We start from the raw sequence: 15,595 nt of genomic DNA, 5'->3' as shown, positions 1-15,595 counted from the left end.
ATGTTTGAATAATTGCATTGTGAATAATAGAATGCCATTCGCCCAGCAAAGGATAGGTGTTCCCCAACTAAGATTGGGGGTGACCCAAACCTCAGCTGAGAATTAAAAAGTCTTTTAGATAAATTGATATATTGTTTGGACAAAAAATAGCTAAATGGGTAGTCAACTCAATCCAGCGCTTTTGCTGAAGCTATCCCAAGATGCTTTTTAATGTGCAGTGGTGGAACATTGGGAACTTTTATCCTAACTCCAGTTGGCAAATCTCAATTTATTCTAACCTTAGTTGGAATTTTTTTAATCCTAACACATCCGAACATGTTGCTTTTTTCACTTCTTTTGATTATGTCACCATATAATGTTAGTAAATTCAAGATAGACAGACAGCAAGTTTTACATTAAGAATGAAGAATCTCATTAGAAATTCAGAAATCCATTGGTGCAAAAACTGGGTCCAAAGAAAGGTCCAGGATCAGAACGACGTAGATGAAAATAAACAGAGCTATAATGCTACCCTTTCAGTTTACTCTAACAAGCTGAAGAAATGGCGAAAGAAGTAGTTCCTAACACAGAATTTGGGCTCAAAATTATTTTTAAGATTGGTTACATTTGCAAACAAATTGTTCCTTGCCATACACATGATCCTGGAATCATGATGACATGCATAAATAGTTAAATACCCCCTCCATTTCATATTATAAAGCCATTTTTGTAAAGTACTATTATCTTCTATCCTTAATATAAGACAAACTTAACTAATTTTATGCTTATTAAGAAATAATAATATATCCTTAAAATGGTTAAAAAATGTGTAATTTTCCAATTTCGCCCTTTGCAATTAATAAACATAAATTGTTGTCTATAAATTAAAATGATAATAAATAAATAAGGGGTAAAATTGGAAAGAAACATTAATTGCTCTATCTTTGCATTATATCAAGGACCAAAAAAAAGCTTTTAAAATATGTTTTATATTAAGAACCAGAGGGAGCACGAGTATATCAAAAGAACTTGTCCAGAAAAAAAGTAATCATTAGAAACAACTAATTAATAATGGTATTTAAGGGCAAAGTTGGAAAAAATTAGGTAGTTAACTAACTAACCACTTTTCTTGATGGGTGGGTGTTTGTTAAAATGACCTTACAATATGGAACGGATGAAGTAAAATTCTAACATAAACATCAATATGCACCAAACTAGAGTAGAGTTCATGACCAATACTGCACCTTGAGAATTGAGCTGAAATTGTTGCACATGGATTGATCCTGAAAGGGGCAAGGTTTGTCAAATCTTTGATACTAATGCAATCAACACCTGAACCGTTGAAAAACTGCCTTTCTAGTGGCTTCCACAAAGTCATCACAATTCTCAATAAACATGCTTTGCACCTGCATTATAAATGTCAAGTGTGCAGGGTTAATATTTTCAATGGGTTGCACTTGGTGCATTGCCCTAGCATAATTCTATAGTTAGAAAAACACAAGAAAGGTAAAAATGCTTTTTTTTTTTTTTACCAAAAGACAAGAATAATATTATCCATGAAGCTCTTACAGGCACAGTAACTAAGATAAAATCAAGTTTACCACAGTAACAAAATAAATATCACCAAAGTGATAACATTAGAGTGTCATTTAGGATCAAGTAAAGGACAGAAGTTACAGACCAGCTTAGCATATTTAGAGTTAATATTTCGAAGAGATTCACCCAAAATACTTCTTGTACTGCCAAGCAATTCTCAAGTCTTTATCCTGAAATTAAGCACGCATATGAAAAACATAGGGAAAAAAAGGAAAAATTATATTGAAGTCTCACGTAAAAAAAATTAATTACTATAAGGTTCAGTGACAAGTGAATTAAGGAGATTGACAATTGATTGTGTTGTCTATTTCCTTAATTCAGTTGTTAATGAACCTTATAATAATTAATTTTCTTGTATGGATCTTGGATGTAATTTCTCTAAAAAAATAATAAATATCAACATAATAATAATCTTACCAAGCATAAAAAGAAGAGTCATGATTTGCAAGATGTGGAAAAACAAATGATATTAAAATCTTGTCTCCCTCTTGGTCACTGAAGTATGACCAATAAAACATTATCTAGCATCTAATATGAACCAATATTTGATCTCCTGTTCTTCCAATAAAAAGTGTCCTAATTTCCTGGTAATGTCCTTGGCATATGACAATGAAAAAGTTCAACAAATGTGCAAATTTGTGATAATACAACAACAAGCCTTATTCCACTAAATGAAATTGATTGGATAAATTGTACGATATTATTATACTCTATTATTAATCAAGCTTTTGAAAATGTTGCTAATTAAGAGGTCTTGGTTAAAAATTTTTAAAAGTATTTGTTTTGATTTTCCTTTACCTCTTTTAATAGAATTCAAAGTTATCCATTTTATTTTTTTCACTGGTGCCTTCCATGATTTTTTTTATATATGTCTAAACTATTTCAATCGATTTTCTATCCTTTTTCCTTTAATAGATGCTACGCCTACTTTTTTTTTTTTATGTATTCATTTCAGATTGCATGTCTATATATCCATCTCAATATTCTCATCTCTACAAATTTGAAATAGTGTAGTGGGGAGACCCACGAGTTGCAATTTACCAGTACAACGAAAAGCTTAGTAAGGTAACTGGGAATAAAGGTTTGGATGAGATTGAGATGGTATTATATTTCACCATGAAACCAAAGGCAAATAATGTAACCGTAAAACTCATCCTTTGGAAAGGCACATAAGAAGTAATCATATTGTATAGACAGAACCACCACATCCCACCCCCCAACCAAAAAAAAAAAAAAAAAAAAATTGTGAGGAAAGCTTGACGCCTCAAAAATGAAACATCATTAAAGTAATTTTCCATAGTTTACTTACCCTCGGAAGAGAACTGGCTAATCACCATGAGTTTTCAAGTGAAAGAGTGGAACATCTAGTAGGAGTATGATACACATAATTACAATTTTCTCACATCGTTAATATGTCTATACAAATGTCCATGCTGCTTGTGATTCAAAAACAGAATGTAGGATTGTTTGACAATGTATGTATCTGATACACAGAATCTTATCAACCTTCGCTACAAAGAACTCATTTCTATGTATCTTTGAGCCTCCACCAGTCGACCATAACGTGTCAAAAGTCGGATCATTATAACATAGTGTTCTCTAGATGCTTCAATCTTATATCTACTCAACATTAAATTAAAGATACTACAAGCTTCATCAACAAATCCAGCTCCCTCACATAGAGATAGAGTTGCTTGGAAAGTGAAGTGGTTTGGAGAAAAACCTTTTGATTTCATCTGATAAAAAAGGTCAATTGCATCTTGATACAATTCATTATAACCGTATGACTTTATAAGAGCAGTCCATGTCATTGAACCCTTCACAGGGACAGCATCAAAGACCAACTTTGCTTTAGTAACATCCCCACAAGTCCCATACATATTGATAACTTCAGCAGAGACATAATGAACAGATGAAAGATCCTTTTTCAAGATCTGGCCATGAATCTCCTTCCCAAGCTTTGAAAGTTTGAGTTCACCACAAACACTCAGCATCCTCGCTATGGTAACTGAGTCTGGCCGCTGCTTTGACAATTGCATTGACCTAGTCACATTAAGTGCTTCATATAAATTCCCATTTTCTATAAATGAATCAATCATGGCTGTCCACAAAATCACGTTTCTGTGCTCCAAGTGATCAAATAGTTTTGTAGAGCAATCAATCATTTGGCACTTGGAGTACATTACCATCAATGAAGAGACTATAGATACATTAGGCAAAAACCCGTTTCTCAAGGAATAAGCATGAATCTCCTTCCCTTGTTTTAGAGCCCTTAACTCAGCACAAATTGGAAGAGCAGTAGCAACTGTGACAATATCAGGCCTGAACCCTTCTTGCTGCATCCAAATTGTAGATCTTAGTGCCTGCTCTAGTCTCCCATTAGTGGCATAACCTGACATCAGGGCAGTCCAACAAATGACATTTCTCTCCATTGAGCTATAAAACACTCGTCTTCCTGAGCTCAGGTCCCCACACTTGCAATACATATCAATTAAAGCAGATTGAATTGGTACTTGCTTAGAATATGATTTTGTTTTCAGTACGTAAGCATGAACCTCCTGCCCTAGCCTTCGTGCACAAACCTCACCAACCGCAGGAAGAATAATGGTCATTATAACTGAATTTGGCTTTCTTCCTTCCTCCACCATCCACCTTACATACTCCAATGCTTCCCTATGTAACCTGTTATGTGCAAAACCAGCAATCATTGCTCCCCACACAACAACATCTCTCTCAAGAGTTTCCTCAAACACACGGTGGGCAAGCCTAACCTTGCCACACTTAAAATACATATCAATCAAACTTGTCCGCAGAATTGAACTATCAACTAAACCATTCTTAATTAAAAGGGCGTGAGTCTTCAATCCTTGAAAAAGTGCAGGCGCACCAGCAATGCTTTTGATAACACTAGAGAAAGAGTATACATTCAATTCAATCCCCAATGCACGCATTTCTGAAAAAGTTGCAAGCACATTGCGATATTGCTTCTTACCAGAAATCACAGTTCCTCTAAGCAAGGCATTCCATGGATATACACTCCAACAAGAGCAATCCTCAAATAATTGTTTAGCTTCTTCCATTGAGCCACAAGATGTGTACATGTGGACAAGTTTTGTGCGTAAAAATTCATTTTTTTCTAGCCCATTAATCCGAATATGGGTATGAATCTCTCTTCCCTCTTTCAAGGATTTGGTGCGAATACAAGCAGCAATTAAGGTAGAGAATGTCGTGGGGTTCACAGGGATACCCCGTTGGTCCATGTAGTCCAAGATGATAAGAGCCTTTCGCAGCTGGTTCTCCTTAGCAAATTTCTTGATGTCCTTGTAGATGGAACGTGGGTTTTTGTTGTGGAGGGGTAATGATGAAGGGAATGCATCTTTTTCTGCAAAAGGTTTCACCTTCTCAGAGGAGAATTTGCGTATTTTGCAGTCAAGCGTTGGAGGTGCTTCACAAGAAATTGAGAGAGATTGAGTGGAAGCCCTGAACTTGAAGATGCGGAAATTGTTATGTTCGCCACTGGTTTTGGTGTTTGAGTGGAAACAATGGAACTGTAGAGATAGTGTTGTAATGGCTGAAATTGAGTTTTCCATGGACCTTATTGACAAGTGTCCAATTTAAAGTTGGATAGCAGCCAAATGATGCATCCAGCTTCCCTCCGCTACAGCTTCACTTCACTATGCCTCCACTGCAAGCAAACAACATCATTCTATTAAACAAAGCCAAACCCACACGACATATAAAGTATAAGCACCACAATTTATAGATAACTAACCGTCATCTCATGAAATAGTAACTCCACTGAAAGCAAAACCAGACCCCAAAACCATAGCAAATATAAGTTTAACCAACCAAACCCAAACATTGGAAATGTTACCAGATTAAAAGAAAATTGAGGTAAGAATTAGAGCCAACTAAACTAAATACTCATAAAAGTCTCAGTTTTATCTTTATAATGAAGTAATGAGGAAATATAGGTATCACACAACCCAAGAACCTAGAAGATCCATTGAAGACAAATAAAAAAAAATTTACCCCTGAACAAACAATAAACGAAAGAAATGACAATAAAATGACAAGATTTAACATTTTAGATCATATTTTACGAGGCTCCCTGATAAGATTCCGGATAAGATTCAGACTTATTCACAAAGGAAGAAGCAAAAGATAAATTAGGATTAAATTCATTTAATTTAGTATTTTAATTTTAGATAACTAGATAATTAGTTTTAGATATTTCTTAAGATTTTATTATTTAACTTTTTAGATTCAGATTTTATTTAGTTAGATTTTATGCAGTATTTTAGATTTTAGGAAATTTTATTTAGTTATCTAGATTTTATTCATTATCTTAAATAGTTATCTAAATTTTATTTTAGATTGTATTTAGCATCATAAATATGACTAGCAACCTTGAAGCTAGCATATGAGAAAATTAATAAACTGTCTTTCAAACCCTTTGGAGATTCTCCCAAGCGTGGCTATTAGAGAAATATAGAACGAGATTCTTATTCTATATCATCTTAATAGATTTATTCTTATTATTTCTTCCGGTTATTGTGAGCCCTATCAATTTGGCATCAGAGCCATGGTTACTACTCGTACGGGTCAAGAAACAAACCATCTTGACAATTCATCCAATCACTCCCCAAAAAATCAAGACTCGATAGTTTCAGATCTAGCTACCATAGCCTCAAGACTCGAAACTCTTGATTTATTAAAAGAGAAAATAGAAGCACTTGAAGCCTCTACACTTAACAAAGGCAAACATGCCCAAGAGGGCTCCCGCAGGCATTATTATGAAGATGAAAGTGAAGAGGAGCAAGAAACTCATAGACGTAGCAGATTTCATCGCACAAAAATTGAATTCCCAAAATTCAGTGGAGGTGATCCACGAGGTTGGTTTTTGAAGGCTGAAAAATACTTCAAATATTATGGCACACCTGAAGAAGATAAAGTAGATGTAGCCTCATTGTCTCTGGAAGGTGACGCCCTCGATCTGTTTGCTTGGATCAGCCATGAATGAACGCTTCATTATTGGGATGAATTGGCGTCAGCTTTTCAGGAGAATTTTGGACCTCCTGAGTACCAAAACCCCAACGAATTCCTGTGCAGCATCAAACAAGAAGGAAGCGTGCAGGAATACAGAGCAGAATTTGCCAAACAATCATCGCGAGTCAAGAATTGGCCGAAGCACTGCCTCCTCGGCGTTTTTCTGAACGGATTGAAGGATGACTTGTGTGCAGATGTACGTATTCACAAGCCAAGGAGTGTTTACTGAGCTATGAGTCTAGCACTGGAGTTTGAAGGGAAACTTCTCTCTCGTGGGTCCAAGCCGAACAGTCTACAGATCCAGAATCGATATACTTCTTCCTTTCCCTTCGCACGAGAACAGACGACTCAGGCCCAGAAAGCTTTGACAGCGTCTTCGAACTCGTATAGAAACCCAGCAACGTCTTCCAACAATACATCGTCGAGCTTGGCCAGACCAGCGTCCATGGACGCCGAGCACCTGCGCAGGAGGGAGAAGGGTCTTTGCTTCCGCTGTGGGGACCCATTTCGACCTGGGCACCGATGCAAGAGTTCATTCTCTTTAATGGAGGTCACTGAAGAGGGCGAAGAGATTATCCCTCCACTCGAAGACGCTGCACTCGAAGAAATAGAACCAAATGGAGCTGAAATTTCATTAAATGCTATCCTAGGCAGTAATTCTGGGTCAGCAATGAAACTTAGTGGAAGATTGGGCTCTCGACAAGTGTTATTGTTAGTGGATCGTGGGTCTACACATAATTTCATCTTTGATGCATTAATCCAGGAACTTCATCTACCTATTCAATCAATTTCTACTTTTGGAGTTCAAATTGGTGACAGTAGTATTGTGCGCTGCAATCGAATATGCAAAAATGTAGAAGTAGAACTGATAGGTCTAACCATTAAGGAAGATTTTTTCCCCTTCACTCTAGGGGGGGCTGATCTGGTTCTTGGTATTAAATGGTTAGCATCTCTTAACACAGTGCAAGCCAACTGGAATCAACTTTTTATGATTTTCTAGAAAAATGGTAAGAGGTATAAGCTGCAAGGAGTCCCTAATACCACTAGAGGTGCTCAACTTAACTCCATGCAACAAATTGAAGCTTCCGCTGACTCTAAATCTCTCCGATATTTCAACCCGGAACAATTAATTGCAGCTTTTCCATCAGTTTTTGAAGAACCCACAAACTTACCACCATTTAGAAAGCACTCACATACCATTACCCTACTACCAGGGGCCAGTCCTCCTAATTTACGACCATACAGGTATCCTCATTATCAGAAAACTGAGATTAAGGCGCAAGTTGAAGAATCACTAAAAAAGGGATTCATTCAGCCCAATTCCAGCCCATTTGCCAGTCCAGTCTTGTTAGTTGCAAAGAAGGATGGATCATGGCGTTTATGTGTAGATTATCGAAAATTAAACAGCATCACAATTCCAGACAAATATCCAATTCCTAATATTGATGAGTTATTAGATGAGCTACATGGGGCAATTTATTTTTCCAAATTGGATCTACAATCTGGATATCACCAAATTAAGATGGCACCTGATGATATTTACAAAACGGCATTTCGAACCCACTCTGGGCACTACGAATTCACCGTCATGCCGTTCGGCTTAACTAATGCTCCAGCCACTTTTCAAGCGGCTATGAACGATTTATTTCGTCCTTATTTGCGAAAATTTATATTGGTATTTTTTAATGATATTTTGATCTACAGTTCCTCCGTTCAACAGCACCAGGATCACTTGCACACTGTCTTGCAAATACTACAGGAAAATGTGTTCTGTGTCAATTTAAAAAAATGCTTTATAGAGAGGCCAGGAGTTCCTTTTTTAGGACACCAAATTTCTGCCCAAGGAGTAGAGATGGAAGCTGAGAAGGTAGAGGTAGTACGTGAATGGCCTATCCTAAAAAATGTCAAGGAGTTACGTGGGTTTTTAGGCCTTGCTGGATATTACTGACGTTTTGTGAAGAATTTTGGGATTATTGCTCGACCCCTTACTGAGTTGATTAAGAAGGATGCCTTCTTATGGTCTGAACCAGCTCAAAAGGCCTTTAATCGCTTGAAACTTGCATTAATGACAGCACCTGTTCTACACTTACCCAATTTTGAAGAGGAATTTACAGTTGAATGCGATGCATCCACTGACGGGATTGGGGCTATACTATTACAAAACGACCACCCCATTGCTTACTTTAGTAAAGGGTTTTCCTTCTCTAACCGCTTCAAGTCCACTTATGATCGTGAACTCCTTGCATTAGTACTGGCAGTGCAAAAATGGCGTCATTACCTCCTTGGGAGGCATTTCTTTGTTAGAACAGATCACGCCAGTCTTCAATATTTACTCCAACAACGTATCACCACCAACACTCAACAAAGATTGATTATCAAGCTTTTACCATTTAATTTTACTATCATCTACAAAGCAGGAGTGGAAAATAAAGGTGCTGATGCATTATCAAGACGACCGCAACACGCAGATTTTTTTCAATTGGCAGTCCCCTTCGCGCCTGAGCTACATGACCTCCCTTCTGAATTGGCCTTAGATCCATTCACTAATGCAATAATGCAAGATTTGCAAAACGACCCAACATCCCGTCCTAGATTCCACCTGGTTAATCAAAAACTTTTCTATGATCACCGAGTAGTCATTCCCTATTCATCCCAATTACGACCAAAGTTACTAGCAGAAGCCCATTCTACTACCATTGGAGGACACGGCGGTTTTCTTAAAACATTTAAACGTCTCTCGGAGAATTTTTATTAGCCGGCAATGAAAGCAGATGTGAAAGCATATGTGCGACATTGTGCCACTTGTCAGCAAAATAAGTATCAAACTCTGGCGCCAGCAGGCCTTCTTCAACCCTTACCAGTACCCTCTCAGATTTGAGAGGACATCTCAATTGATTTTATCACAGGTCTTCCAAAGTTTGGTGGGTTTGAAGTTATTTTGGTAGTGGTGGATCGTTTGAGTAAGTATGCTCATTTTCTTGCTCTTTCACATCCTTACACTGCTAAGAAGGTTGCCACAGTCTTCTGTGAGGAAATTATCCGCCTACATGGGGTACCTCGCTCAATTATCTCTGACCGGGATCCTATCTTCATGAGCTCGTTTTGGCAAGAGTTATTTCGATTAAGCCAGACCCAGTTGAAGATGAGTACTGCTTACCATCCTCAAACAGATGGTCAAACAGAAGTGGTCAATTGTAGTCTTGAAGCCTATCTGCGATGTTTTGCACACGAGCAACCCAAGTCTTGGCACAAGTTCCTTTGCTGGGCAGAATACTCATACAACACGGGTCATCATACGTCAACCAACCATTCACCTTTCAAACTAGTATATGGGAGAGATCCTCCTCCTCTACTTCCTTATGTGAAAGGAGAAACACCTGTAGCTGACTTAGAAGATCAACTTGAAACTAGAGATGCAATGATCCGACTTTTGAAGGATGATCTGCGTAAGGCTCAGGACCGAATGAAGGCTTATGTTGACAAGCATCGAAAGGAAGTCGAGTATACTGTGAGTGATGTTGTGTGGTTGCGAGTACAGCCATTTCGTCAACAGTCCCTTACCAAGCGAAAGTTTGAAAAATTATCTCCGCGCTTCTTTGGGCCCTACAAGATTCTTCGAAGAATTGGCAAAGTAGCTTATGAATTGGAACTGCCAGCAGACGCTCGTATTCACCCTATTTTCTATGTATCCCTCTTGCGCCCGGCTTATGGGATGGATCTACCGCTTGCACCAGCTGCCTTACCATTATCAGCTGATTTTGAGTTACATGTACGACCTCATCGAGTCTTAGATCATAGATGGACTCGTTATCATTCGCTTGAACTATTGGTGGAATGGCACGAGCGACCTGTGGTAGAAGCAAGCTGGGAGGACTATGACCTATTGCATGCTCAATTCCCTTCTTTTCAACTTGAGGACAAGTTGAGTTTTCAAGAGGGGGTAATGATAAGATTCCGGATAAGATTCAGACTTATTCACGAAGGGAGAAGCAAAAGATAAATTAGGATTAAATTCATTTAATTTAGTATTTTAATTTTAGATAACTAGATAATTAGTTTTAGATATTTCTTAAGATTTTATTATTTAACTTTTTAGATTCAGATTTTATTTAGTTAGATTTTATGCAGTATTTTAGATTTTAGGAAATTTTATTTAGTTATCTAGATTTTATTCATTATCTTAAATAGTTATCTAAATTTTATTTTAGATTGTATTTAGCATTATAAATATGACTAGCAACCTTGAAGCTAGCATATGAGAAAATTAATAAACTGTCTTTCAAACCCTTTGGAGATTCTCCCAAGCGTGGCTATTGAGAGAAATATAGAACGAGATTCTTATTCTATATCATCTTAATAGATTTATTCTTATTATTTCTTCCGGTTATTGTGAGCCCTATCACTCCCCACCACCTTGGTAAGAAAAAGGAGAAAATTTGGGACAATTTTTTTACATGTTTATTTAGATTCTCTAATCAAAATTTAAAATATTGACAAACCTCCAAATACATCAATCATACAACATTGAACTGAAAAAATATCAGTATTAATAAATCGCACTTAAAATCTATCCCAACACAAATAATACCTATACCCAAAGCTTCTAACAATTAAGATATAAACAAAATTTACTTACCTAAGATTGTCGTTAAGGTTATATTATATTAATTTTCCTTTAGAGACCAGCAGGGATGGATGCAAAATTATGAAAGTATATGCAGATTGCTAATAGGACATCATCAAAGAAGTGATAGCCAGATATTGAAAAAGATTAAATCCATCAACTTTAAATCTAAAGAAAAAGAGAGCTTGAGTAGTTTAAATGATCCCCTACACAACTTTCTCAGTTGCATCCTAGAAGGAACTGCATCATAAGGATGCTAGATGGCTAGAGCATATAATGTTGAAGAATAGCAGATTACCTACTTACCAATTTAGGATACAGTCAGTCATACAAAGCTTTAATCAAACCCGTACCATTTTTAATCACGTAGCTTTAATTGAAACTTACAATACAGTCATACAGAGCTTCAATAGAGATGTACCACTTTTTATCACAGAGCTTCAATCAAAACTTAGGAGACAGTCATACAGGGCTTCAATCGGAGCAGTAACCATTTTAATCAGAGCTTCAATTGAAACTTAGGATACAGTCATACAGAGCCAAAATCTAAACACCCATAGCCTCAATTGGTCAATCATTCAAGCAGAAGACACTCACCCGGATCTCACAGCAACAATCAAACCAGAATAAGAAAGGTAATGAACCTGGAGAATGAAATAAGCAAGAAGAGAGCCAAGAGAAAGAAGCAGGCAACAACTAGGACAGAACTCGAACTGAAAGTGCTGTTTGAGCAACAGCAAAAGCTTGAGCTGAACCACAACAAAATGCAAATCCCAATGGAGAACAGTGAGTCTGAGCCTTTGAACAATGTGTCAGTGACAGCAATGCTGTGAAGCAAGAATGACAATGGTGAGGTTCAATTTCAGAATCAGAATGAAGGGAGCAAGAACCAAGGAGCAAAGGCTGAATGAGTTTGGATTTGGTATGAAGGTGTTCATAGCTCATATTTAGGGTGGGACATGGGCAGGGTTGGACCGGGTAGGATAGCTGCCCATTGACCAACCCTAAACCCCCTTCAAGCATAAAGTTGAGCCCAAAGGCCAACCATGTCTGAAAAATGCCCTCAGTTAGAAGGGCCGGGAGGCAAGGTTGAGATGCTCAGGTATCTTTGGGCTAAGATGCCTAGTATGGCCCTTGAAATGATTTTTTTTTGGAATTAACAAAAAAATAAATCTAAAATTGCAGCAAAAAATTACAACAAAAATTATAATAAACCTTTAAATAATATAAGCATACTTTGTGGCCTAAGAAACCTTTAACATAATAAAACACACAAAACATAACAAATACAAGGAATGAAGCAAACATAAATCAAGACTATTGTTCAAACTTCAAATAATTGTCCAACTTCCAGTTCAAACGGTACAAACAAAACAAGTAATGCAACAGAGGAGATTTGTGCAGAATAATTACAAGACTGTTGGTAGAACAAAATTTTTAAAAAAAAAAAGCAGAGGAGATTTATGCAAACAAGATTTATACAAAAAGAGGAGATTTATAAGAAATAAGAAATTTGTATTCTATGCCATCATAATCTACCAGGGCCTTTGCACAAATCTTCTAATGAAGAATGTAAAGAACCTGATGAGAGAGAGAAGTTGAGAAGAATGAGAATTTCTAAAGCAAATGAATAAAGGCAGAAAGCACAGTCAACAACAACAACAACAAGCCTTATTCTACTAGGTGGGATCAGCTATATGAATTGTATGATGCCACTGCATTCTATCATTTATCAAGTTTCTAGAAATATTGTTAACTAAGGTTTCGATCAACAACTTCCAAAGGTATTCTTTTTGGCCTTTCTCCACCCCTCTTGACAGGGTTTAAAATTATCTATGTGTATCCCGTAGTTTTCTTTGTACATATCCAAACCATCTCAGATGATTTTCTACTATTTTTTCTTCAATAGGCGCAACGCCTAGTTTTTCCTATATGAGCTCATTTTGGATTTTATTTCTACATGTATGTCCTTACATTCATCTTAACATTTTCATCTCTGTGACTCCAACTTTATGATTTTGCTGTTTCGTTAAAACTCAACATTCACTATTATATAATATTGTTGGTCTTATAGCAATTTGATGAAACTTCCCTTTTAAGTTTGTTTATTAGTATCTTACGATTACAAATAACTTTTTAGTTTTTAGTCAATTTAACCACTCAACTTATATCCTATGTGAAATATCTCGATCAATTTAGATTGTCCTTCTTTACTTTCCTATGACTTTGGTTTCTATTTTATGTTGTTCTAAGATTAGCTCAAATGTTAAAATTCTGAGCGGAGACCTTGCAAAAAATCTGAAAAAGGCACGAATCAGAACTCACAAGGCATTCAGCCATTCACCAACAAATTAAAACCACAACAGTTTCGAACTCGAACAACCATGAATCAGCAAAAAATGAACATAATGGGGGCAGCGAAGTCAAAGTCACAAAATCAGCCAAAAAAGAAGAAGAAGAAGAAGAAGAAGAAGAAGCAGAGAGTCAGCGACGTCGAACATACCTTGAGCAGCAAAGACCGAAGAGGAAAGACGAAGTCGAAAATCAAAAGTTGAAGACGAATTCGAAGTCGAAGATCAAGAGTTGAAGACTGCGAATAAGTAAAGACAAACAAGATAAGGCAATATCCAACGGATGAAAATAATTGCAGAATAATATAGAGGAAAACGAAAAATTGACTTAATATGAAGAAAATCAAATAAGAAGACAAAGCTTTAACCAAGAATAGAGGTGAAGAACTGAAGATATGGAAAAACAGAAACTAACGGTGACCTTGGAGGAGATAGGAGAGAGAGACGACGATGACCAGAAGAAGAGATTGGCCGAACTCGATCTGGGTCTTCGGAGTTTGAAACTGAGAGTGACCAGCGAGATAGAATTGGCTTGCGAACAGTAGTTTCTATAAGGCTACGTGATTGTAAAATCAAAAAGCTTTGCCCTCAACCCTTTTCCATCTATGCTCCTCCTCTTCGTTCTGGTTTGAGTTAAAGAATTCCAGTTCAAAAAAAGTGAATTCAGAAAGCAACAATTCCATTTCAAAAAATTATTACATTCAGAAACAAGAAAGAAAAGTAAAAGTGGCCACGTCACAGAGAAAGAAAAACCAGAGAGACACCAACCAGCAATGTTCACGGCTTCACATTAACGTCATTTCATCCATCAGAACAACAAAGCCAGCACCCATGGAGTAACAGAGGAGACTGAGGGAAGGAGGCCAAGGAAGAGAGAAGTGGAGGACGAAGAATCTAACGACTTGAAATGCTGGCCGTTTCGTGAGGGAAGAAAATGAAGAATGTTTCAGTATGGATGGCCAAAATAATGTTTCAGATGAGGCAAAGGAGGGAAGATGGATCGAGGATATTTGTCAGAGGTGGGATTGGCTGATGTCATTTGGGTGTTTATAGTGGAAAGTAAATATTTTTATCCATTTGGCTCAACCCTAAACTTTGGAAGGAGGGATGTTGTTTTAGGTTATAATCTACAGGAAAAAAATAATAATTTTTTAAAAATATATAAATAATAATTTAATTTTTTAAAATGTTATAATTTTTTTTAAAAAAATTTATTATTAATAAATTTATATAAATTATTAAATTGTTCTTATTAAAAAATAAATGATTCATAAATTTTGTTTAAATATTCACAATTTATTTTCAACAAGGACAATTTAATAATTTATATAAATTCATTAATAACAGAAAAGTCGTTAAAGATTTTAGGAGAATTATAATATTTTAAGAAATCAATTATCATTTATATATTTTAAAGAGATTTTATTATCATTTTTTCTAATCTTTAAAAAAAAATCTACCAGTACTTTATTCACTCAATTTCTATAATTTATCTTATTTTAATTTATCTTTTTAAAATATTTTATTTTAAATTATATTTTTATTAAATATTTATATAACTTTAGAATTAATTACATAATTTTTATAATTCAAAATTTATATAATTAGGCTGTTTTTTAAATATTTTTTATACATGCAGAATTTTCATTAAAAAATAATAAAAATGTAAACAGTATATTAAATTAATTTTTTTATTTTGGCTAAAAATATTAAATTAAATTTTTTTGTAAACTTCAAAAGTAGTTTTTTTGTGAAATTTATATTAATTTTAACTTTCTGGGATTAACATATATAATAAATCAAATAATAAGAGCTTGATTAAAATAAAATAAACTCTAAGGACTTAGTTTTAAATTGAGCAAAACTTTTAGGACGTATACATTAATTTTCCCTAATCTTTACTTGAAACTTCATTGATTTGCCTTGGGTATGTCTAAAATGTTTGCTGCAGCTTGAATTTGTGGTTGCGTAGCAAGTTTATTTGTTTTTCTATTTA

General features: G+C 35.8%; 1 protein-coding gene across 3 annotated transcripts; it reads right to left on the bottom strand.

Moving 5' to 3' along the window:
* Positions 1 to 2,848: 2,848 nt before the first annotated feature.
* On the bottom strand, positions 2,849 to 14,620 carry LOC129290912 (pentatricopeptide repeat-containing protein At1g71460, chloroplastic). 3 transcript variants are annotated; one of them, XM_054927979.1, is made up of 5 exons: positions 14,368 to 14,620; positions 14,021 to 14,222; positions 13,752 to 13,838; positions 11,893 to 12,075; positions 2,849 to 5,260 (listed from the first exon to the last, which is right to left on the bottom strand). In XM_054927979.1, the coding sequence occupies exon 5, from the start codon at positions 5,163 to 5,165 to the stop codon at positions 3,087 to 3,089; it is 2,079 nt and encodes a 692-aa protein (XP_054783954.1). In that variant the 5' UTR covers positions 5,166 to 5,260; positions 11,893 to 12,075; positions 13,752 to 13,838; positions 14,021 to 14,222; positions 14,368 to 14,620; the 3' UTR covers positions 2,849 to 3,086. The 3 variants fall into 3 exon arrangements, with proteins under 3 accessions (XP_054783954.1, XP_054783955.1, XP_054783953.1); XM_054927980.1 differs by lacking the exon at positions 11,893 to 12,075 and adding an exon at positions 11,846 to 11,892; XM_054927978.1 differs by lacking the exon at positions 11,893 to 12,075.
* Positions 14,621 to 15,595: the final 975 nt, after the last annotated feature.

Source organism: Prosopis cineraria, unplaced genomic scaffold (genome assembly GCF_029017545.1).
Source record: "Prosopis cineraria cultivar Desert tree isolate PC_DT_omini unplaced genomic scaffold, ASM2901754v1 PC13, whole genome shotgun sequence".
NCBI classification, from domain to species: Eukaryota; Viridiplantae; Streptophyta; class Magnoliopsida; order Fabales; family Fabaceae; genus Prosopis; species Prosopis cineraria.
The sequence above is the reverse complement of the archived record's forward strand: the minus strand, read 5'-3'. Positions and strand labels throughout refer to the sequence as shown.